The sequence below is a fragment of the Entelurus aequoreus genome, linkage group LG13, assembly GCF_033978785.1.
Source record: "Entelurus aequoreus isolate RoL-2023_Sb linkage group LG13, RoL_Eaeq_v1.1, whole genome shotgun sequence".
NCBI lineage: Eukaryota > Metazoa > Chordata > Actinopteri > Syngnathiformes > Syngnathidae > Entelurus > Entelurus aequoreus.
This window is the reverse complement of record NC_084743.1, coordinates 52,725,998-52,751,068: the sequence shown is the minus strand read 5'-3', so window position 1 is coordinate 52,751,068 and position 25,071 is coordinate 52,725,998. Positions and strand designations below refer to the sequence as shown.

The window sequence follows — 25,071 nt, the reverse complement described above, 5'->3', positions numbered from 1 at the left end:
TTAATAATAACTGAATTAATTAATTACATATTACAAAACTGTTGTGTATACTAATTCATATATGTTATTTTATTATATAAAAAGGTCAGTAAATGATTCTATATATTTGCAAACGCTCTGAAGTGGGAAAGGGGTAGGATTAAATAAGCTTTGCTTCTTCCTACTCCTTTTCAGGCATGATGTAAAATTAAATGATATGAAATTGTGTGATGTATTATGCTGTAAGTGTGTTCATGTTCGAAATAAACTAAAGAAAGAAAGAAAGACGAAACATTAAAAAAGCGACTGAGGCGTTAACTTTTTTTGTATTACCAAGTTATATAGCACTTACAGTATAACACCTCTAAGTGGCGCTAGTGAGCATTTCCGATGTTCGCCACTAAAGAAGAAGACGCGTGTTTCTCTCTATTTGAAGTCCAACATGGCGCCTGGCAGGAAGCTAAAACGCGTGGCAGCCTCGCAACCAGGATTTTTAAGTTTAAAGAACTTGGATCCCAAAAGCGGGATTAGCACTCGAAGGAAACGTGTTAACAAGAATAAGAAAAAGAACTGGAACAAATACAGCAATATTGATGACGTGGATGATTTCTTAGAGGACGTCAGACATCAAGAAAGGACCGGGTGAGTTAGCCGACATGTTCACGCTTATCATTTTGTTTGTAAGCAACACTAAGTTGTCTTGTTTCCATGTCTGGTAGGTTTTATGTTTGCCTTTCTGTGTTAAGGGCGCGTAACATGCCTAAAAAAAAACTACGTTGTTATAAAGTTGAAGTACTACAAGCTAAGTGCTTTATTTAAAGCATGTGGTCTGTTTTTTGTTTTTTTTACAGTGGCTTGTTGTCCGAGAAGTCTGATGATAGTTTATTCTTTTTGGATGCTGGACCGAAACCAAAACATGTCCCCAAAGGTAAAAAAAAAAAAAAAAAAAAAGCAAAACGTGCTAATACGTTATTCTAAAATGTCTACATATCATGTGCACATTAGGGCTGGGCGATTTGGCCTTTTTTAAATATCGCGGTACTTTAAGGCCATATCGCGATACACAATATATATCTCGATATTTTGCCTTAGCCTTGAATGAACAATTGATGCATATAATCACAGAAGCATGAGGATTCTATGTGTTTACATTAAAACATTGTTCTTCATACTGCATTAAAGGCCTACTGAAACCCACTACTACCGACCACGCAGTCTGATAGTTTATATATCAATGATGAAATCTTAACATTGCAACACATGGCAATACGGCCGGGTTAACTTATAAAGTGCAATTTAAAATTTCCAGGGAAATATCCGGCTGAAAACGTCTCGGTATGATGACGTTTGCGTGTGACGTCACAGGTTGAAGCAGACATTTTGGAATAGCACGGTGGCCAGTTTAAGTCGTCTGTTTTCACCACATAATTCCACAGTATTCTGGACATCTGTGTCTGTGAATCTTTTGCAATTGGTTTAATGGACAATGCAGACAGCAAAGAAGAAAGTTGTAGGTGGGATCGGTGTATTAGCGGCTGGCTACAGCAACACAACCAGGAGGACTTTGAGTTGGATAGCAGACGAGCTATCCCACGCTAGCCGCCGACCGCACCGATGATCAGGTGAAGTCCTTCGTCGCGCCGTCGATCGCTGGAACGCAGGTGAGCACGGGTGGTGATGAGCAGATGAGGGCTGGCGTAAGTGGAGAGCTAATGTTTTTAGCATAGCTCTGTCGAGGTCCCGTAGCTAAGTTAGCTTCAATGGCGTCGTTAGCAACAGCATTGCTAGGCTTCGCCAGGCTGGACAGCATTAATCGTGTGGTTACAGGTCCAGGGTTTGGTTCGGTGTCTCCTGATAGTAGAAGTAATAGTAGTATTGTCTATCCTTCCAGTCAGGGGCATGTTTCTTCTTTTTCTATCCGCAGTTAAGCACGATGCTATCACGTTAGCTCCGAAGCTAAAGTGCTTCACCGATGTATTGTCGTGGAGATAAAAGTCATTGTGAATGTCCATTTCGCGTTCTCGACTCTCATTTTCAAGAGGATATAGTATCCGAGGTGGTTTAAAATACAAATCCGTGATCCACAATAGAAAAAGGAGAAAGTGTGGAATCCAATGAGCCCTTGTACCTAAGTTACGGTCACAGCGAAAAAAGATACACCCTGGCGTCCTGCACTGCACTCTAATCCTTCACTGTCACTTTCCTCATCCACAAATCATCATCATTCATTGGGACGGCGTGGCGAAGTTGGTAGAGTGGCCGTGCCAGCAATCAGAGGGTTGCTGGTTACTGGGGTTCAATCCCCACCTTCTACCATCCTAGTCACGTCCGTTGTGTCCTTGGGCAAGACACTTCACCCTTGTTCCTGATGGGTGCTGGTTAGTGCCTTGCATGGCAGCTCCCGCCATCAGTGTGTGAATGGGTGAATGTGGAAATACTGTCAAAGCGCTTTGAGTACCTTGAAGGTAGAAAAGCGCTATACAAGTATAACCCATTTATCATTATTTATTTATTATCCTCGCTCAAATTAAGGGGGTAATCGTCACTTTCTCGGTCCGAATCGCTCTCGCTGCTGGTGTAAACAATGTGCAGATGTGAGGAGCTCTTCAACCTGTGACGTCACGCTACTTCCGGTACAGGCAAGGCTTTTTTATCAGCGACCAAAAGTTGCAAACTTTATCGTCGATGTTCTCTACTAAATCCTTTAAACAAAAATATGGCAATATCGCGAAATGATCAAGTATGACACATAGAATGGATCTGCTATTCCCGTTTAAATAAGAAAATCTCATTTCAGTAGGCCTTTAATATATGCTACTTTAAAAATTTCATGCAGAGAAGGAAATCACAACTAAAAGAATCACTATTTTTTTCATACGGTGTTGATCTGGAAATGTTTGCCTCGGCATTTTGATGTTGTGGGCGTGTGGCACCGAACGGAGATGTTGACATGCGGAGTACGCACTCTACATTCTCTAGCAGGTGACTTTTCAAATGATGCTACACATTAGCAGTAATGCTACTTTTTATAGCAATGCTTTCGCCCCACACTTGACAAATTACGGTTGCCTGTTCGACATATTCCCACTTGAAGCCAAACCACCGCCAGACGATGGACCCCCTGCTGTTTTTCATGGGAATTAATTATTCCTTCATTTGTTACCAGATTCGCACCTTCTTTCTCTCGTATTACCGCTAGCATCACAGCTAACGTTAGCCTTGCTGCTACCTCTTTGCTGCGCAAGGGCGTATACGTATGTGACGTATGACGTGACAGTATGTGACGTGTGTAGAAGCTGCGCTTGCTGTCTGTGAGAAGGAGAGACAGGAAAGAGCGAGGAGAGCCTGTAGTGTAATGTCCGCAGCGAATAAGAAACTGCGTGAGAACGCATACTCGAATATCACGATATAGTCATTTTCTATATTGCACAAACTCGCGATATATCGCGCATATCGATATATCACCCAGCCCTAGTGCACATGTTGGATTTGTACTATGTTTAAAAAAAAATGATACTCTGATTTAGGACTGGGCGATATGGCCTTTTATTAATATCTCGATATTTTTAGGCCATGTCACGATACACGATATATATCTCGATATTTTGCCTTAGCCTTGAATGAACACTTGATGCATAATATCACACCAGTATGATGATTCTATGTGTCTACATTAAAACATTCTTGTTCATACTGCATTAATATATGTTCTTTTTTTTAAATCTTTCATACAGAGAGGGAAATCACAACTAAGTCAATTTACCAAAACTGTATTTATTAAACAGTTATTAAGCAGTGGCACAAACATTCATGTCATTTCCAAAACAGAAAGTGCAAGATTGTCAGAGACATTTTAAAACAAGCTATTAGTGCACTTTTGTGCATGATGTCACTAAGATGACATATCATAACAACACTAAATTAAATTGTACTTTTTGTACAGAACGCCACTACAATAGTTTACAACTAATAAAGTGCACTTTTGTGCATGATGTCACACAAAATATTTCAATAACTGTCAAATAAAAATGAGCTGCATAATAGGAAATCAAATAGTGTATGTCCTTCGCTATGTGGTAAGTTACTACGAACGTTATCTCCTTCTGTTGTTGACAATTTTTTTCATACGGTGTTGATGTGGAAATTATTTGATTTTTATTAAGGATCCCCATTAGCTGATTGCCTCAACAACCCGCTAGTCTTCCTGGGGTCCACAAATGGTTGCTTGGGCATTTTGTTGGTGTGGCACCTGCCGAGATGTTGACATGAGGAGTTTCAAGAACTCCTTATTCTCTAGCGGGGGACTTTTCAAATGATGCTACATTAGCAGTGCTGCTACTTTTTGTAGCAAGGCTTTGCCTCATACTTGACATATTACGGTTGTCTGTTCGACATATTTCCGCTTGAAGCCAAACCACATGGACCCCCTGCTGTTTTTCTTGGGAATTAATTCTTCCTCCATTTGTTACCAGATTCGCACCTTCTTTCTCTCATATTACCACTCTCACTAAACCGTTAGCACCACAGCTAATGTTACCCATGTCGCTACCTCTCTGCTCCACGAGGGCGTGTCATGTGCAACGCCATGTTGCACGCGCGACAGTATGTGATGTATGTAAGAAGGTGCGAGGTGTGAGAAGGAGAGACAACAAATAGTGAGAAACGCCTGTAGTGTAATGCCCGCAGCTAAAAGCAACTGCGTGAGAACGCATACTCGAGTATCACGATATAGTCATTTTCTATATCGCACAAAGACAAACCCGCGATATATCATGTATATTCGATATATCGCCCAGCCCTACTCTGATTAATTAACGCAATTGCGTATTTCTATACAGGGTTCGCACGGGTGCTTAAAAACCTTGAAAATAAAAAATGCTTGAATTTTGGGTGAAGTGCTTGTAAGTGCTTGGAAATGTTCATCATATTTTTCGGCAGTCTGACTCAATAGGCTAATTTTAAAATGGAAAAAAAGAAAATAAATCTCCTTAAAAATGAAAGCTACAGGCTTGATCTGTTGGCTTTGCACGAGCCCTTACATTAGGTTGTTGTCGTGCCAGAGCCGTAAATACGGCTCTGTGTCGCCCCCCAAGAGGACAGTGGTGCATCGGTCCATCATGCCGGGAGGTTGTCGTTTTAATGAACATGATGTATGCATGAATTACAAGCAAACAATAATAATTATTTCTTGTAAGCAATGCTGTACACATGAAGGATGATGATGATGATACACACAAACAAGTAAACAACGTTTGCAAACACCAATGACATTGAATAGTCTACAGAAACACTGCTTCATTTTCTATGCCCCATTCAGTTGACAACTGCTGGTTCAATGTTAGGCTTAGGTTTTTGCAGATTTTCCATATTTTTCCTACAGACAGCACTTGGTGACCTCAAACAACAAGGCTATGGATTGATTCACACTGGTTTTTGCCTTTTGAAATGTACTGGAAAAACTGGAAAATTGATCTTGAAAGTCCTTAAAAAGTGCTTGAATTTGTGTACGAAGCCTGTCTATACCAGGACACGGGGTTAAATTGTCATTATAATAACAAAGTGTTTTAAGTTGATTTAAAATTGTTCTTTTTTTTGAAGTGCCGGATCAGGTGGAGGGGAAGAAGAGGAAAGGAAAGTTGCAGCGTCCTCTCAGGATAGATTTGATCCTGCAGCATGACTCCCACATACCACCAATTAAAGAGTAAGTACCCATCATAACTTTGTGACTATTCCTATTGGATTTTATAACAAGCACCTCAATCAGATGCGGCCTGTAGTTTGGAAATATCTCTTACTAGGCCTGGGCCGGCAACAGCGTTTGCTGGACGATATGTTGTCCCACAAATTATTGCAAAAAAAAAAATATTATTGTCAGTATTATTTTAAGCACTAATGTAATCACAATTTGCTCCCCTCACCTCCCAGGGGGTGATCAAGGGTGATGGGTCAAATACAGAGAATAATTTCGCCACACCTAGTGTGTGTGTGACAATCATTGGTACTTTTTTAAATAAAAAAATAACGCAACCCTTTGAAACACAATTTATTTGTCATTATTAGTTTTACTATAGGTTGTATTTTGTTACACAATTTTTTTAGGACATGTTTACTTGAAGTGGTGGTCAACCAAACCAATATGGCTACTGTGCAGCAAACTGTGTGCAACATGTCCGAGTATGCAAGGGGCCTAGATCTTAATGCTGAAACCAAATACGAGCAAAACACTCAGGACGAAACACTCATTGCAAAAATGATATGATAATGAGAAATACTTTATATTTTGCCTTTCTTCGTGAAAGGCAAAATGCCGCCATGAACACTTTAATAGACGCTCGCTTTACCACCACATCGAGCCATTCGTGTTTAATGAGCCGGACATAACGTCAGGTGAATACAACCTATTGTGATTGGAAGGCTAAGGACTTTGGATTATCCTAAATAAATATTCAAGTTGACTCTTAATCCCGGTTAGCAAAAATTGCACAAATAAATGTTGAACATCTTTTAGTGCAGTTTTTTCCCCAGTTGAAAGACTTTGGTTGTGTCTTGTATTTTTTGCCTTTCTGCCAAATATTCCCACACCCGAAGATTTGCTTTGCAATCATCTTTTTTACCTACTGATTTTTATTACTTTGTTGTGCTTTTCACTAGCGATTATTGAGGCTTTGTTGCTTCCGCTCACAGAGGCAAAGATTGCGGATGACTTACGAGAGGATTCACTTCGTTCATTTAATTCTGCTATTAAATGAACACACTCAGGTGCTGAAAGCGATGCACAGAGTGAAACCTCTTTAACACTGTTTGGAAGCAGGAGACAAAAAGAAAACATAAATATGGCAGTTAATCCGGGTTTGCTAAATTATCGAGTTCATTTTTATTTATCGTTTGATCGGCCTAGACCTATGTAGAACTTTAGTCCTCAATGTGTTTTTAACAAATATGTAATTAAGTGTGTCCAGTGATGATCTCATCCTTGCGCTCCCAGTATTTCCTTCTTGGAAATGTGAAGACAACACATAGGAGCTCAGGAAACTGTTGTGTAAATGGTGTCCTGGGATCTGAGGATTTAAAAATGCATAAATCTGTAGACCGGGTCAAATGCAATTTACCCAAATGTTTTTCTTTTATAATGTCTATTTATTTTTATTTTTTGTTCAGTACATCATGGTCATTAACATGTTGGAATACTTATTTCTATTCCTGTTTATGCTCCACACAATTAACTGACCATCCCCTCTCTGTGTGCTTCGCCAGTGTGTTATCCCACCAACAACCCAATGCCAAGAAACTTCGTCGTTCTGCCCAGAAGGCAGAACATTTGGCAGCCAAGGGCATTGTGACGCGGACGCAGAGGAAGCAGCTCAACAGAAAGCCGTTGATCAAAAGAGACAAAAAGTCTGTGACAGAGGCCAACAACAACCCAAACAGAGACTATTTTGACATATGGAGTCAAGAACGTGAGTGTTCTTTGCCTGTCCAATGAATATATCCCTTTTATTTTTATGTTGGGACTATAAAGTGATCCGCATCACAGGGAACTTAGTGTGATGGTCTCCAGTAAGACCAAAAAAAGTCTAAATTAGTTTTTTTGAAAATGTTTTTAGAGCGGTCTGAATACTCAATAAATATAGCGACTAAATCGTTAAGTTGGCAACACTTAAACAACTCCTGGTCCGTCTTCTTAGTTATTAGGTGGTGTTGAAACTTTATGAATTTTAGAACAGGCTTCAATGTGGGAAAGTCTGAAACTTAATTATTAATTAATTTTTTCAGTACATGGTGTATCTGAGGAGTTGAATCAGACATAAAAAAGTGACATTCAAAAGTATTTAAGTACAGAAATTAATGAAATAGCGACAGTTATTGTGACCAGAATGATCGGTTATCGTTGTTGCAATATTGTTGAATGTGCTTAAAAAGTACTTAAACACACTGAAATGAATAACTACAATAAATAGATCCTCTGTTACAAAGCCTATTATTTTGTATGTTTTGTGTTTCTTATGCTTCACTAATAAGCATGTGTCTGGCAGGTGTTGTAGTCTCCTACTTTGTTCAGCGGTCCTTGAGCGCGCCACAAAAACACCTTTTTCTGATATTCTTCTGAGTATAAAACGAGCACTGTATGTTAAAAAAGCACAGCTTATAGGTTCAATGTGCACTATTGAATATATTTCGTTGCTCAGACATCAATGTGTTTTTGATTAGTTTAGATTGGGGTAGGTCGGTTCTTACTGGGGAAATATGTTGATGTATTTTATTTTAATGTTAGCATTCAAGCTAGTGAGCTAGCGCCAGTCCACAAGTTTATCAATCACGGTTTAAAAATGTATAGTTAAAGCGGTAATGCTAACCGTTGAGTTTTACCTCGGTTATCATCTCTACGGTCACATAAGCAAAGGCAAACGGGTAGCACCAAATGCATTTGTGGCAGTTAGAATTTATTCCTGGAAAGCTGCCACAAAATAAAAGTATGAGGAACATTTTCACTAAACTGAGCATTTCAGACAGTGCCTGTTTTTATAGTCACTTTTATTCTGCATGTGTGTTTTTAGCCATCTACAGGTTGTAACGCAATTCAATTTACATAATCAATAGTGCCTATTGATCTGTGATGATGACAGATTAAATTCCACGAGTGGGATCTGCTACTCTGGCTGCACCACCAGCACCTTTACACATTTTTTCTAATATATAATATTTTATTATTAATACTCATACACTTTTGTTAGCGTGTGACACAGCCAAAGATTCAGCAGATCCATGGTACCTTCAGCAGACAGGCAAGAAGCGAGTCAAGGTAAGAATTTAATACAGTTGTAATCCATCATAATCCATCATCATGAGCTTCTGTTGTATTTATTTTTCTGAACCATGTAATTAATCGTTTATTTTACCCTAGCGCCCAGACCAGTTGAATAAGAAGCCGTCTGTGCTCCCTGCGGTGGAAGTGATTGCTCCTGGAGGTTCCTACAACCCAGACTTCTTTTCCCATCAGGTAAATTGCTCTTACATTATCACGGCCCCAAAGTAATCACTTTCAAATACTTTACTCAGTGTTACAACTATGTTGTAATGCTTCATGGTATTAATGATAACTCTTAACAGTCAGTACTACCGTTTCAAATGAAAAAATTATCGTAAAACCTTGATTGATAATCGTACTTTGATAAACTTGCTGACCAGGGATATTGATCATTTCCTGGAGAAACAAGCCAGTGCTAGCTAGGAGGGATGCATCATATGAAAGTTCATATCACGGTTATCGTGACCAAAATAATCACATTATCATTATCGTGGCATTGTTGAATTTGCCCAAAAAGTGCACTAAAATGTTTAGATTTTTTTAAATAGCAAAAATAAATAGTTAGAAAACCCACTATTTTGCATGTTTTGTGTTTCTTATGGTTCACTGATAGTGTTTCAATCTTAGTATTTTATCTTTTTTTGGCTAAGATTTTAAATGTTTTAAATATTGCTTTGTACTGCAGCACTTCAAGAGTTTAAATAATAAGTGCGTTGCAAATAAATTCTATCATTTCATATTTCTGGCGGGGGTTGTGGCGTCCTACTCTATTTAGCGGTCCTTAAACGCACTGTAAAAACACCTCCACCTCGTATTCCTGAGTGTAGAACGATCACTCTGTTCTGAGAGAGCACAGCTTGTAGGATTAATGTGCACAATTGAATATCTTAGTAGCTCAGACAGCAATGTGTTTGTATAAGTTTAGATCGGTATATGTTTCTTAATGGGTCTTTTGTTTTCATGTTTGCATTAAAGCTAGCGAGCTGGTCCCAGCCAGTTTGAGAGTTTATCAAAGGGCAGTTGTCAATCACTGTGTTTTGATAATTTTATTTAGAATGGTAATACTACTATTGTTGCATCCCTACTCGAGAGTTTAAATGCTAACATGAAAACAAGAGTCATTAATGTATTTCTCCATTTAAGAAACGACCTACACCGATCTAAACTTGTACAAACACTTTGCTGTTAGAGCAAGTAATGGTTGGTGTATGGAGCAAGCTGGACCTCAAAAGTTCCCCAAATGGCTCAAAAAATGTAGTTTTGTTCTATTTAAAAATATATTTTTGTGTTAATTCATGCACCTAAAGGTACATACATGCTTAATCAACCATGATTGTTTTGACCGCTCCCCTCTCACGCAATGAACTAATCCATGTTACTGCTTATTTGCCGTATGATTCTGGAAAATATGTTTCTTCTGCAATGGAAAATATATTTTATATGTATTAAATAAAACTTGGTTAAAATATTTTGGTGTGAGTACTTTTTGAGAACATTTAAGAATACCGTAATGATTACTGATATTTTTGGTCACAATTACTGCTATAACATTTTCACATAGTAGCATCCTTAATTACAAGTAGTCCATCCATCCATTTTCTACCGTTTGTCCCTTTTGGGGTCGCGGGGGGTGCTGTTAAGTCTTATTTTATCACTGTTTTAAATAGCATTGTGTATTTGTGATGGGTGGGTGGACTTATTTTGTAGCATAGGGATTTTTTTTTCTCTGTGACCAAGAGCTATTTTTTTACATGGTAGTATGGTGTGTTTTTAACAGATGGTGGTAGTTTGTAGAGTATCATACGGAGCCCTATATAATAGTAGCCTATATAATAGCCTAAAATGTTCAGCTTCTCTAGATAACTTGAGTAAAATACACAGAAAGAGCAACCATGACTGCTTTTTGGAGAACATTTAGATGCTAACTGGCTGTCCAGCTTTGCACACGTAAACGTGCTACAGGACTGCTTGTGTCAGAGCGCTTACATCTGCAATCCGATTTATTCCAATACTTGTATTTTTGCCAATATCCAGTTCTGCTGAACAGCCATTATGTTTTTCATAAAGTTATTACATACAGTTGTGGTCAAAAGTTTACATACACTTGTAAATAATATAATGTCATGGCTGTCTTGAGTTTCCAATAATTTCTACAACTTTTATTTTTTTTGTGATAGAGTGATTGGAGCACATACTTGTTGGTCACAAAAAACATTCATGAAGTTTGGTTCTTTTACGAATGTATTATGGGTCTATTGAAAATGTGACCAAATCTGCTTGGTCAAAAGTACCGGTATACATACAGCAATGTTAATATTTGGTTGCATATCCCTTGGCAAGTTTCACTGCAATAAGGCGCTTTTGGTAGCCATCCACAAGCTCCTGGCAAGCTTATGGTCGAATTTCTGACCACTCCTCTTGACAAAATTGGTGCAGTTCCGCTAAATGTGTTGGTTTTCTGACATGAACTTGTTTCTTCAGCATTGTCCACACGTTTAGGTCAGGACTTTGGGAAGGTCATTCTAAAACCTTAATTCTAGCCTGATTTAGCCATTCCTTTACCACTTTTGACGTGTGTTTCGGGTCATTGTCCAGTTGGAACACCCAACTGCACCCAAGACCCAACCTCAAGACCCAACCTCCAGGCTGATGATTTTAGGTTGTACTGAAGAATTTGGAGGTAATCCTCCTTTTTCATTGTCCCATTTACTCTCTGTAAAGCACCAGTTTCATTGGCAGCAAAACAGGCCCAGAGCATAATACTACCACCACCATGCTTGATGGTAGGAATGGTGTTCCTGGGATTAAAGGTCTCACCTTTTCTCCTCCAAACATTTTGCTGGGTATTGTGGCCAAACAGCTCAATTTTGGTTTGCTTGTGGATGGCTACCAAAAGCGCCTTATTGCAGTGAAACTTGCCAAGGGACATGTAACCAAATATTAACATTGCTGTATGTATACTTTTGACCCAGCAGATTTGGTCATATTTTCAGTAGACTCATAATAAATTCATAAAAGAACCAAACTTCATGAATGTTTTTTGTGACCAACAAGTATGTGCTCCAATCACTCTTATCACAAAAAAATAAGATTTGTAGAAATGATTGTAAACTCAAGACAGCCATGACATTATGTTCTTTACAAGTGTTTGTAAACTTTTGACCACGACTGTAGTGTCAGTTGGAGGTTGCCGGGTAGTTTTGTCTCCTGTACATTCATTTTGAGCATTTCTAGAACATAAGTGTAAAGGGAGATATAATTAGTTTTTCCTGACCAGAAATTTTTTCGTAAGAGTATTCCAGAGGGATCTTTTTTTTAATAAAGCATTTTAAATAGAATTCTATAATCAAAGGGGAGCTTTTGGGTGAATAAGTCTGAGCAGAGACGTAATGCAGTTCTATTGTTATGGTTTGACCCTGTAAGTAGGTGTGTAGCACCTTGAGGATAAAAATACATTATTGAAGTCCATTCAAGAGGAGATAAAAGCACGAGTTACATAATAGTAACTGCTGATAAAAGATTTCTGATTATTCTTATGTAAATAAAAAACAATCTGAAAACATGTCACGAGTCTAACGAATGCCAGGGATTGGTCACAAATGACCAAATTAGTTCTAAGGGTTGGTTTGGTATGAAACATAGGTGGAGTATATATGGAAAGCACTGTGATATTTGTAGCTGTCCACTTCCTGATTGTGTTGGGGTCATTTAAAGCACACACATACAATTTCCCTATGAGTAATATGCAATGTTAAACTATGAGACCCGAAAGAAACAGAACTGTAGCATTACAACCTGACAGGCTACAGTTGAAGAAACAACCAACAAAAAGGTTTTTGATTTCTGCTTTCAAAACTGCTTAATCACATGTTCTCACTCTCTCCACTCAGGCTTTACTGCAAGAGGCCCACGGGGTGGAAGTAAAGAAACAGAAGGCGGAAGACAAAATTAACAAACGCTTGGCTGTCAACAAAGAAGACCTCGTGACTGCGGTACTGGGGGTCCCAAAAGCCAATATTTGATCTCAATTCAGCCAAGCCTGGGTTTTACTGTGTGTTTGTTTGTTTGTAGGAAAACATATTTCAGGAGCAAGTGGAAGGCCTGGTGGAAGAAAGTGAAGAAGAAGAAGAAACAACACCCATTGAGGAGAGGGAGGAAGATGGGGTTGGAGGTGGAGCCATCGTACTGGCAGAGAAGAAGACAGAGAAACAAAGGAAAAAACAGAAGGCAGAAAAAATAAAGGTATGTGTTAGCAAGCTTTCAAAATGGAAGAAGTAGCTTAATCTACAAGCAGCAGTGTTTCCTCAGTGGTGGTGGTCGGTAATGATGTAATAGGTGAATTTGCATCATTGGCTATGGCGTGTTTGTAACAACAATAAAAGCAAAGCGAAACAAATGTGTTTAGAAATACGCATTAACTTTCTTCTATCACTTTTTTAATGTCGCAAACAAAACTAAGTGCTGTCAGAAGGGGAGGGGCCCTCAAAACTTGCTTTCTTCTCAGATGTGCCAAAAGACTCTTTACTGGATTTGTGACTCTACGAAAAATATTACTCAGTTTACCTTCTAAATATAGGGACAGCAGGGTTTCCCCTATATGTATCTGATCGTGGCAGCCATGCCCCATGTAGATTTTAAGCTGGGGGAAACCCTGGACAGAGTCGTTAAATTGTCAACACCAATTTGTCCTGCTCCATCCTAGTCTCTGGCAAACCAGGGGTCTCATTTATAAAACGCTGTGTATAACTGATCGTAAAACATTACGTAAGCACAAATCTCAGAATGTACATAATGGACAAAAACAGATTTATACGCACTCTTCTCATAATCACACCTGGAGTGAATTGTGCACATAAGAGTTCCTCCCGGTATTCTCCCGCGACTCCTCCCACAATTGTCCATAACTGGTCATGCTAAATAGCTCATCAATGTGGTGATGAGTTTTTAAGGACTGTCATTAAATCCAAGAAGGCGATATTTTCAGATTGGGGCTTAATACGTTTAGCACCGTAACAGTATTGTTTTGGACGGCTAAGTAACATATTTAATAAAAGTAATTGGAATTTGAATGTTAATATTTGACCGATCATAATGTCCGTTCCACCTTTACTTAGAACTGTTGCTAAGAAGAAGGAACAATATGTTCTCGTTTTAGCCTTCTGTTTGCCAAGTATTTGTCCAAATAATTATAGCATTTATTTGTCTTTTTTTGTATCACTTAATCAAAGCACATATTTTGTTATATAAAACAAGTACCGAATTTTCCGCACTATAAGGCGCACCTAAAAACCTCCAATTTCCTCAAAAGCTGACAGTGCGCCTTATAATCCGTTGTACCTAATATATGGACCAAAAATGAGCCACAACAGGTCTCGCAACTACGGTAACTACGCCGACTTAATTTTCCCCCTTCTACGGCTGCTTACCGTAGAAGAAGAAGCACTTCTTCTACCGTAGAAGAAGACCGTAGAAGAAGACCGTAGAAGAAGAAGCACTTCTTCTACGGGGGAAAAAGAAGTTGGCGGCTGCTTACCGTAGTTGCGAGACCTAAACTTTATGAAAATGAAGTTTAGGTTTGTTGTGGCTCAATATTGGTCCATATATAAGGCGCATCGGATTTGAAGGCGCACTGTCAGCTTTTGACAAAATTTGAGGTTTTTAGGTGCACCTTATAGTGCGGAAAATACGGTATGCATTTTCAAATGCAATAAACTTGTATTTCTCGTGTATTTTAACATTATAGTTGAAATGTAAAATGGGAAGAAAAAAAATAGTAAAATTAAAATATACCTTGTCTATCAGTGCTGTAATTATTAGTGTTGTTGAATATGTTTAAAAAGTTAATTATACACACACTAAAATCTTTCAACCAAGTTGTAGTTTAATTTTGAGTCCTAAAATAAATAGCTACACAATATAATGTTTTGACAGAAAACATTCAATATTGTTCTGGCTTCATAAGAGCTGTTTTATTTTTGTTTGTGTGTTTAAATATGTTTATATTCTATTTTGATTTGTTAACATTTTAGAATTTTTTTTTAATTCAGTGGAACCTCGATTTACAAACCTCTCTATATGCAAACTTTTGATTTAGGAGCTTTTAGATCAAGCTACAAATACCTCTTTGTCCGAACCAGGTCGCTGCGTGCGACTGCTTCATTCAGGCGCCTGCAGCCAAGAAAGCAGGGCAAAACTTTGTTGTCGAGGCGCAACCATCCTCTTCACTTGATGCACAGGAGAAGTCACTTCTCAACACTTTAAAATGTGTGCCTATTCTTAGTTTTTAGCTTTTTGACAAGTTTGATCCATTTTGCTAATTCTGTAAGAGTCCCAAAAACTCAACAGACGAGCTGAAAAGGAGCGATAACTGCGAAATTGAGAAAAAAAAAACTTTTGTGAGGAGTACAATAATGGCTCTCACTAGTATGACCACAGCATAGCAAGTAACCACATCAAGTTTTAATTATGGTGAGACTTACATCACAGCAGAGGAAAAGACCCTATCTCTTCTCTTGTTCCAGAGCGTTCCCTCGCTCTTCCAAAGCACAGACACAGACATGGCTCCCCCCATTCCTTCTCCCACTGTCTGCTGCTTCTCGCCAGCTTCTCTGCTGTTGTTAATGTGGCTGGATTTAACTTTTTTAAACATTTCTTATTGTAGCATTATGGTTGTTAAAGGTACGGATTTTGTGGTTTTGTTGTGTGTGTGCATGTGTTGGCAGAGCAAACAGCAGCTTATTTTTTGACTTTATTCTTTTACATAGAAAGTTAATCCATCAGCCCCTTATGCTTGTTTGATATACAGTATTGTGCAGCACTAAAATAGAGACTTTAGTCAAGGCTTGATCCAATTATAGGTTTACATTGTTTCTTGTGGAGAACTCTGCTTCACGAACTATGTTCATAAAACCGCGGTTCCACTGTAATGCAAATTGGGTGGTCACTTTACTTCACTTCCGGTTTATGTGACCTTAACGAGTTCACCTCCTGTTGAAAACAGTTTTTCAACAAGAAACTGTCGAGTATAGGTTGATCCCTTTGTGCAAAGACAGCACGGCTTTTATATTCAATGTGAATACTGTATCTCAGTTGTTTAGACAGTAATGTGTTTGTACAAGTTTAGATTGGGGAGTGATGTTTCTTAATAGGGAAATAAGTTAATGGCTTTTTGTTAGAGCTGTCCGATAATATTGGACTGCCGATATCGGCCGATAAATGCTTTAAAATGTAATATCGGTATCGGTTTCAAAATGATCGGTATCTGTTTTAAAAAAGTAAAGTTTATGACTTTTTAAAACGCCGCTGTGTACACGGACGTAGAGAGAAGTACAGAGCGCCAATAAACCTTAAAGGCACTGTCTTTGCGTGCCGGCCCAGTCACATAATATCTACGGCTTTTCACACACACAAGTGAATGCAAGGCATGCTTGGTCAACAGCCATACAGGTCACACTGAGGGTGGACGTATAAACAACTTTAACACTGTTACAAATATGCGCCACACTGTGAACCAAACAAGAATGACAAACACATTTCGGGAGAACATCCGCACCGTAACACAACATAAACAAATACCCAGAACGCCTTGCAGCACTAACTCTTCCGGGACGCTACAATATACACCCCCCCCCCAACCCCGCCCACCTCAACCTCATCATGCTCTCTCAGGGAGAGCATGTCTCAAATTCCAAGCTGCTGTTTTGAGGCATGTTAAAAAAAATAATGCACTTTGTGACTTCAATAATAAATATGGCAGTGCCATGTTGGCATTTTGTTCCATAACTTGAGTTGATTTATTTTGGAAAACCTTGTTACATTGTTTAATGCATCCAGCGGGGTTTCACAACACAATTAGGCATAATAATGTGTTAATTCCACGACTGTATATATCGTATCGGTTGATATCGGAATCGGTAATTAAGAGTTGGACAATATCGGAATATCGTACACTACCGTTCAAAAGTTTGGGGTCACATTGAAATGTCCTTATTTTTGAAGGAAAAGCACTGTACTTTTCAATGAAGATAACTTTAAACTAGTCTTAACTTTAAAGAAATACACTCTATTAGGGCTGCAACAACTAATCGATTAAATCGATTAAAATCGATTATAAAAATAGTTGGCGATTAATTTAGTCATCGATTCGTTGGATCTATGCTATGTGCATGCGCAAAGGCTTTTTAAAAAATAAAAAAAAAAATTGTATTTTTTTTTTTCTTTTTTTAAACAAACCTTTATTTATAAACTGCAACATGTACAAACAGCTGAGAAACAATAATCAAAATAAGTATGGTGCCAGTATACTGTTTTTTTTCAATAAAATACTGGAAAGGATAGAAATGTAGTTTGTCTCTATTATCCGATTATTAATCGATTAATCGAAGTAATAATCGCCAGATTTATCGATTATCAAATTAATCGTTAGTTGCAGCCCTACACTCTATACCAGGGTTGGGCAATTAATTTTTACCGGGGGCCGCATGAGCAACCCGAGCCCTGCTGGAGGGCCACACTGACAATATTTCAATTAAATTTTGCACAAATTATTTTTGATATACCGTAAGATAGATAATAATAATAATAATAATATTTTCATTTAACCTAACTTATCTTTATACAAAAGCAGATGGCTTTTGATGGTTTTATTTTTAACACTTTCTTACACAACACACTTCCTGATGTATATTACAATACAAAAATTTCTATTTCTGTCACTTCATCCTGCATCCTCTTTGTTGTGAACGTCTGTAAGGTGATTGGCGAAGATGGAAGAAGCGTTGCTGTTGCGGAAATGAGGAGTGAGGATTGGTTTTCCTTTTGAAAAGAACGAGATAAGTTGAGCTGTGTTAGTATAGCATGCTCAATAAAAGTTTAAAAAGAGCGTCAGACTTGGTGTGCACTTCTTCTGGACGCTACAATTGATGTCACAAGTGGGATGAAATGCCTCCCAGTTCGCCTTGCCATCAAACCTGGGAGTCTTCATTGAGGGCGGAATTCCCCCTGTGGCAAGCAGCGTGGCTGCACCTGTAAACGCTGTCTCTCTCTCTCTCTCTGTCTCTCTCTCTCTCTGTCTCTCTCTCTCTTTGCGGCGAGCTCCTCACGTGGCACGTTACCTCCCGATGACGTTGCACACAAGCAGCGGAGTATGCGCAAAGTTTTACTTCTGACACCAATTGTAGCGTCCAGAAGAAGTGCACAGCAAGTCTGACGTTCTTTTTAAACTTTTATTGAGCAAGCTATACTAACACAGCTCAACATATCTCGTTCCTTCCACACGCACGTCTCCTCACTTCTCATTTACACAACTCAAGAAGACGACATCTACTTCAGCAGGTCGTTACACTATATTCTTTAAACACGGCAACATGTGTACCACAAATAAGCACACGGCTTTACCTTTACTTGGCAGTCCATGTCTTTTTTAAAACACGCCATTCGTCATCAACTTTTCTCTTTTTAGCGTCTCGGGGATAACCAGGCATCACTTGTCGCTGTGCGCCTTCCCTCACAGGACATACGCACATATAACACTTTTCAAAATAAAAGCAGCACAGTTGTATTGCACGCACGACAAAGATGTTTTTTAAATGTATTTTGTATTTGTGATTGCCGCTGCGCGCACGAGCATACGTCCACACGGAAGTAATACAAATAACGCTTTTCAAAACAAAAGCAGCACCGTTGTATTGCACACTCGAAATAGATACTTTTTAAAATTTATTTTGTCATTTATAATTGGCCTCACGCGGGCCGGACAGGGACGTACAAAGGGCCGGATGCGGCCCGCGGGCCGCAGAATGCCCAGGTCTGCTCTATACATTGCTAATGTGGTAAATGACTATTCTAGCTGCAAATGTCTGGTTTTTGGTGCAATATCTACATAGGTGTATAGAGCCCCATTTCCAGCAACTATCACTCCAGTGTTCTAATGGTACAATGTGTTTGCTCATTGGCTCAGAAGGCTAATTGATAATTAGAAAACCCTTGTGCAATCATGTTCACACATCTGAAAACAGTTTAGCTCGTTACAGAAGCTACAAAACTGACCTTCCTTTGAGCAGATTGAGTTTCTGGAGCATCACATTTGTGGGGTCAATTAAACGCTCAAAATGGCCAGAAAAAGAGAACTTTCATCTGAAACTCGACAGTCTATTCTTGTTCTTAGAAATGAAGGCTATTCCACAAAATGGTTTGGGTGACCCCAAACATTTGAACGGTAGTGCAAAAAAGCCATTATCGGACATCTCTAGTTTTTGTGTTAGCATTTAAGCTAGCTAGCAACGTGACGCTAGTCAGTCCATAAATGTATCAAAGTGGGTATCATCCATCTATTTTCTACCGCGTGTCCCTTTCGGGGTCGCAGGGGGGTGCTGGAGCCTATCTCTGCTGCATTCGGGCGGAAGGCGGGGTACACCCTGGATATCAATCAAGGTTTTTCAATCATTTTAGTTCAATACGATAACACTAACCGTCGGGAGTTTTACAGCGGTATTCATTATTACACTTTATGTGCATGTATCTGGATCTGTATGGATCTGAGCCGAGGATGTCGTTGTGGCTTGTGCAGCCCTTTGAGACACTTGGGATTAAGGGCCATATAAGTAAACTTTGATTGATTGATGTAGGAGAAACGCCCGTAGCTGCTGAAACCGATGCAGCTCTTGCAGCCCATGAACACGCATGCACATGGCGTCTGAGATAAATAAAGTCTATCCTTATCAAGGCTGGTAAAGTTATCAAAATAATGTTCATTCATCCTTTGTCTTATGGAATATCGGCCCAGGTATATGCAAATATGACATTGCTTTCTAAGAGAAGCTTCTGTCTCTTCTGTAAATGCAATTCTAGATACTGTTTTCCTAAATGGTTGAAAGTTGTGATTTTCACCAGTTGCTCATCTTGGCTAATTCCCCATCTCCGTTCCTTTTTTAGGAGCAACGGAGGAAGGCCGTGAGAACCCTGGCTAGCAAGCGACAGCAGCTTTTCCAGATTCGCTCCATCAGAGCCGCCGTCAAAACGCAAGAACAGAGAACCTTTGCGAGGCAGAAGCTACGGAAGGCCAACATGGAGGCCCAGAAAGCACAGCCCAGGCGCCTGGGTAAACTCAAGTAGGCACTTCACACGCTCCTCATCACACCGACCTCCATGTGTTAAAAGCTTTCTCACTGGGGAACTCCTCAGAGACCCATCAAGTCTTCCGGCTGCAAAATGCCGCTTCCTTCGTTTCCCTAAAAGCCCTTTAACGACCCCACGGGGTCACGTTTTGAGGTGTTGACGCCTGAACATATAGCTGACCATAACCCTTTGTCCAGGTTTCAGCCTCAGGACCTTGAGGTCAAGCTGAGCGACGAGCTTGCCAGTACGCTACGGCAACTAAAGGTATTTCAATAATTCCATTAAAATGAGACTGTGTGATATGAATGAGGATTATTCTGAGCTTGGGGAATGTATTGCAAAAATTGCACAGTATTTATTTTCTGCAACATCTTGTAATTCTACGCTGCTACAGCCAGAGGGCAGCATCATCCAGGACCGCTTCAAGAGTCTGCAGAAGAGGAACCTCATCGAACCCAGAGAGCGAGCCAAGTAAGGATGGCGGCGTCCCTCTTATGTCACATTTCATCCCAGGTTTGCTCAAATGCACATGTGCTTCTCTCTCTTTTAGGTTCACGAGGAGGTACAAGCTGAAGTACGTGGAGAAGAGAGCTTTTAGAGCGATCACTTAGCGCCGCCGACCACCGGAGCAAAGCCAGAGAAGATGTAAAAGCCACATAATGGAACCACGTGTATATACCACGCAATGACTTTTCAGACAATAGGACCATTTTGACACAATCATGCCACTTCAATCAGAAATACTGAAAATCAAGTATTTTTGTTGTTTGTCAGGAGGTGTAAGTTTGTCCATTAAAGCCCTTAAAAGAGTGCTTTACATCTAAGCTCAGTCAGGCAAATATGTTGCAGTTAAAGGTTAGAATTCGCCCTGTTTGCAGAAATGCTTAAATAAACTAAATATATTTAAAAAATGGGTTTGACTTTTACTAATAGATAATACATATTTCCTCAACATTAAATTAACAGAACATGTTTTCATTAGAAAGAAAATGGTGGTGTGTGTGATAACTCATTTCCACTGCGGAGCTTAAAAGCATAAGTCAGAGTTCTGCTCGACCACTTTGCCCTGTGAAGCACCACCAAAGCCTCTTATCTGGTAATTGGCGTGAAATTGTAATCTTGCACCTAAAGTGCACCCTTGTCGCACTGTACTGCACTATATAGACGACTAGTTCACATTTCATTTCAGTATTGAACTATACGAGTTTGCTTTGCACATCCACTGGAACATATAAATGACACGAATCCTGAATTCACTGCGTAACTGTGGTTGGAAACCTTTTACCGTCCAAAGAGCCGCAAAATACAGTTTGTACACTTAAGTGTTTTTTTATTTTTTTTTACAGGCCTATATCAGTTATTGCATAATTAATTTGTTTATAAATGTGTGTGTATATATATATATATATATATATATATACACACATTTATAAACAAATAAATTATATATATATATATATATATATATATATATATATATATATATATACACACATTTATAAACAAATTAATTCTGCAATAACTGATAAATAGGCCTATATATGTATATATATATGTGTGTGTGTGTGTATATATATATATATACACTACCGTTCAAAAGTTTGGGGTCACCCAAACAATTTTGTGGAATAGCCTTCATTTCTAAGAACAAGAATAGACTGTCGAGTTTCAGAAGAAAGTTCTCTTTTTCTGGCCATTTTGAGCGTTTAATTGACCCCACAAATGTGATGCTCCAGAAACTCAATCTGCTCAAAGGAAGGTCAGTTTTGTAGCTTCTGTAACGAGCTAAACTGTTTTCAGATGTGTGAACATGATTGCACAAGGGTTTTCTTATCATCAATTAGCCTTCTGAGCCAATGAGCAAACACATTGTACCATTAGAACACTGGAGTGATAGTTGCTGAAAATGGGCCTCTATACACCTATGTAGATATTGCACCAAAAACCAGACATTTGCAGCTAGAATAGCACTCAGCAACAAAGGGTTGGAGTTGGGGGTTAAATCACCAAAATGATTCCCGGGCGCGGCGCCGCTGCTCCCCACTGCTCCCCAAGGGTATGGGACAAATGCAGAGGACAAATTTCGCCACATCTAGTGTGTGTGTGACAATCATTGGTACTTTAATCTTTAATCTTAATTTACCACATTAGCAATGTATAGAGTGTATTTCTTTACAGTTAAGACTAGTTTAAAGTTATCTTCATTGAAAAGTACAGTGCTTTTCCTTCAAAAATAAGGACATTTCAATGTGACCCCAAACTTTTGAACGGTTGTGTATATGTGTGTGTGTGTATATATATATATATATATATATATATATATATATATATATATATATATATATATATATATATATGTATATATGTATATATATGTATATATGTATATATGTATATATGTATATATGTATATATATATATATGTATATATATACATATGTATATATATCAATCAATCAATCAATCAATGTTTATTTATATAGCCCTAAATCACAAGTGTCTCAAAGGGCTGTACAAGCCACAACGACATCCTCGGTACAGAGCCCACATACGGGCAAGGAAAAACTCACCCCAGTGGGACGTCGGTGAATGACTATGAGAAACCTTGGAGAGGACCGCATATGTGGGTAACCCCCCCCCTCTAGGGGAGACCGAAAGCAACGGATGTCGAGTGGGTCTGACATAACATTGTGAAAGTCCAGTCCACAGTGGATCCAACACATCAGCGGGAGTCCAGTCCACAGCGGGGCCAACAGGAAACCATCCCGAGCGGAGACGGGTCAGCAGCGCAGAGATGTCCCCAACCGATGCACAGGCTAGTGGTCCACCCGGGGTCCCGGCTCTGGACAGCCAGCACTTCATCCATGGCCACCGGACCTATGCAACTCCCCCTCGCAAGGGACAGGGGAGAAGAGGAGAGAAGAAAAGAAACGGCAGATCAACTGGTCTAAAAAAGGGGGGGTCTATTTAAAGGCTAGATTATACAAATGAGTTTTAAGATGGGACTTAAATGCTTCTACTGAGGTAGCATCTCTAACTGTTACCGGGAGGGCATTCCAGAGTACTGGAGCCCGAATAGAAAACGCTCTATAGCCCGCAGACTTTTTTTTGGCTCTGGGAATCACTAATAAGCCGGAGTTCTTTGAACGCAGATTTCTTGTCGGGACATATGGTACAATACAATCGGCGAGATAGGCTGGAGCTAAACCGTGTAATATTTTATATGTAAGTAGTAAAACCTTAAAGTCGCATCTTAGGTGCACAGGAAGCCAGTGCAAGTGAGCAAGTATAGGCGTAATATGATCAAACTTTCTTGTTTTTGTCAAAAGCCTTGCAGCCGCATTTTGTACCAACTGTAATCTTTTAATGCTAGACATAGGGAGGCCCGAAAATAAAACGTTACAGTAATCGAGACGAGACGTAACGAACACATGAATAATGATCTCAGCGTCGCTAGTGGACAAGATGGAACGAATTTTAGCGATATTACGGAGATGAAAAAAGGCCGTTTTAGTAACACTCTTAATGTGTGACTCAAACGAGAGAGTTGGGTGGAAGATAATACCCAGATTCTTTACCGAGTCTCCTTGTTTAATTGTTTGGTTGTCAAATGTTAAGGTGGTATTATTAAATAGATGTTGGTGTCTAGCAGGACCGATAATCAGCATTTCCGTTTTCTTAGCGTTGAGTTGCAAAAAGTTAGCGGACATCCATTGTTTAATTTCATTAAGACACGCCTCCAGCTGACTACAGTCCGGCGTGTTGGTCAGCTTTAGGGGCATGTAGAGTTGAGTGTCATCAGCATAACAGTGAAAGCTAACACCGTACTTGCGTATGATGTCACCCAGCGGCAGCATGTAAATACTAAAGAGTGCAGGGCCAAGAACCGAACCCTGGGGAACTCCGCACGTTACCTTGACATAGTCCGAGGTCACATTGTTATGGGAGACGCACTGCATCCTGTCAGTAAGATAAGAGTTAAACCAAGACAAGGCTAAGTCTGACATACCAATACGTGTTTTGATACGCTCTAATAAAATATTATGATCGACGGTATCGAAAGCGGCGCTAAGATCAAGAAGCAGCAACATAGATGACGCATCAGAATCCATCGTTAGCAATAGATCATTAGTCATTTTTGCGAGGGCTGTCTCCGTAGAGTGATTTGCCCTGAAACCGGATTGAAAAGGTTCACAGAGATTGTTAGTCACTAAGTGTTCATTTAGCTGCTGTGCGACAGTTTTTTCGAGAATTTTGGAAATAAACGGAAGGTGGGAGACCGGTCGGTAGTTTACCATGAGGTCAGGATCGAGGTTAGGTCTTTTGAGCAGAGGATGAATAACCGCTTTTTTGAATGCTAGGGGAACAGTGCCGGAGGAAAGTGATAAGTTTATAATATTTAACACTGATGGACCTAATAATACAAACAGTTCCTTGATAAGTTTCCCAGGAAGTGGGTCAAGTAAACATGTTGTTTGTTTTATCCCACTTACACGCTGTAATAATTCCTCTAATGTTATTTCATCAAAAATAGAGAGACTATTTTGGAGGGCAGTGTCCGTCGTATATACAGTCGTATTTGTGTTAATAGAGCCCAGTTGTATATATATGTATATATATATACATATGTATATATATATATATATATATATATATATATATATATATATATATATATACATATGTATATATATATATATATATATATATATATATATATATATATACATATGTATATATATATATATATATATATATATATATATATATATATATATGTATATACATATGTATGTATATATATATATATATATATATATATATATATATATATGTATATATACATATGTGTATATATATATATATATATATATATATATATATATATATATATATGTATATACATATGTATATGTGTATATATACACATATATAAATATATACACATTGATATACTGTGTATATATATATATATATATATATATATATATATATATATATATATATATATATATATATACACTCTGTGTGTGTGTGTATATATATGTATATATATATGTATATAAAATAGAATAGAAAGGACTTTATTGATCCCTGGGGGAAATTCAGCACCACAGTTCGCTCACAATAGACAATAAACACTTAGGTATTTTTCACAGGTGAATTATATA

General features: G+C 38.7%; 1 protein-coding gene across 1 annotated transcript; it reads left to right on the top strand.

Annotated features, from left to right (window-relative positions):
• Window positions 1-369: 369 nt before the first annotated feature.
• On the top strand, window positions 370-20,724 carry LOC133663487 (ribosome biogenesis protein NOP53-like). Its single transcript, XM_062067978.1, has 12 exons — window positions 370-621; window positions 831-907; window positions 5,578-5,680; window positions 7,234-7,436; window positions 8,712-8,779; window positions 8,882-8,977; window positions 12,676-12,777; window positions 12,857-13,027; window positions 19,718-19,893; window positions 20,098-20,164; window positions 20,295-20,371; window positions 20,451-20,724. The coding sequence occupies exons 1-12, from the start codon at window positions 422-424 to the stop codon at window positions 20,509-20,511; spliced, it is 1,401 nt and encodes a 466-aa protein (XP_061923962.1). The 5' UTR covers window positions 370-421; the 3' UTR covers window positions 20,512-20,724.
• The last annotated feature ends 4,347 nt before the right edge of the window (window positions 20,725-25,071 follow it).

What these genes read in the sequence shown, in the direction of transcription:
- LOC133663487 (XM_062067978.1), top strand. Translation starts at nt 422, where the DNA reads ATGGCGCCTGGCAGGAAGCTAAAACGCGTGGCAGCCTCGCAACCAGGA. An exon ending in ACCAAAACATGTCCCCAAAG is followed by an intron (nt 908 to 5,577) that starts GTAAAAAAAAAA and finishes TTTTTTTTGAAG; the next exon opens with TGCCGGATCAGGTGGAGGGG. An exon ending in AAGAAGACCTCGTGACTGCG is followed by an intron (nt 12,778 to 12,856) that starts GTACTGGGGGTC and finishes GTTTGTTTGTAG; the next exon opens with GAAAACATATTTCAGGAGCA.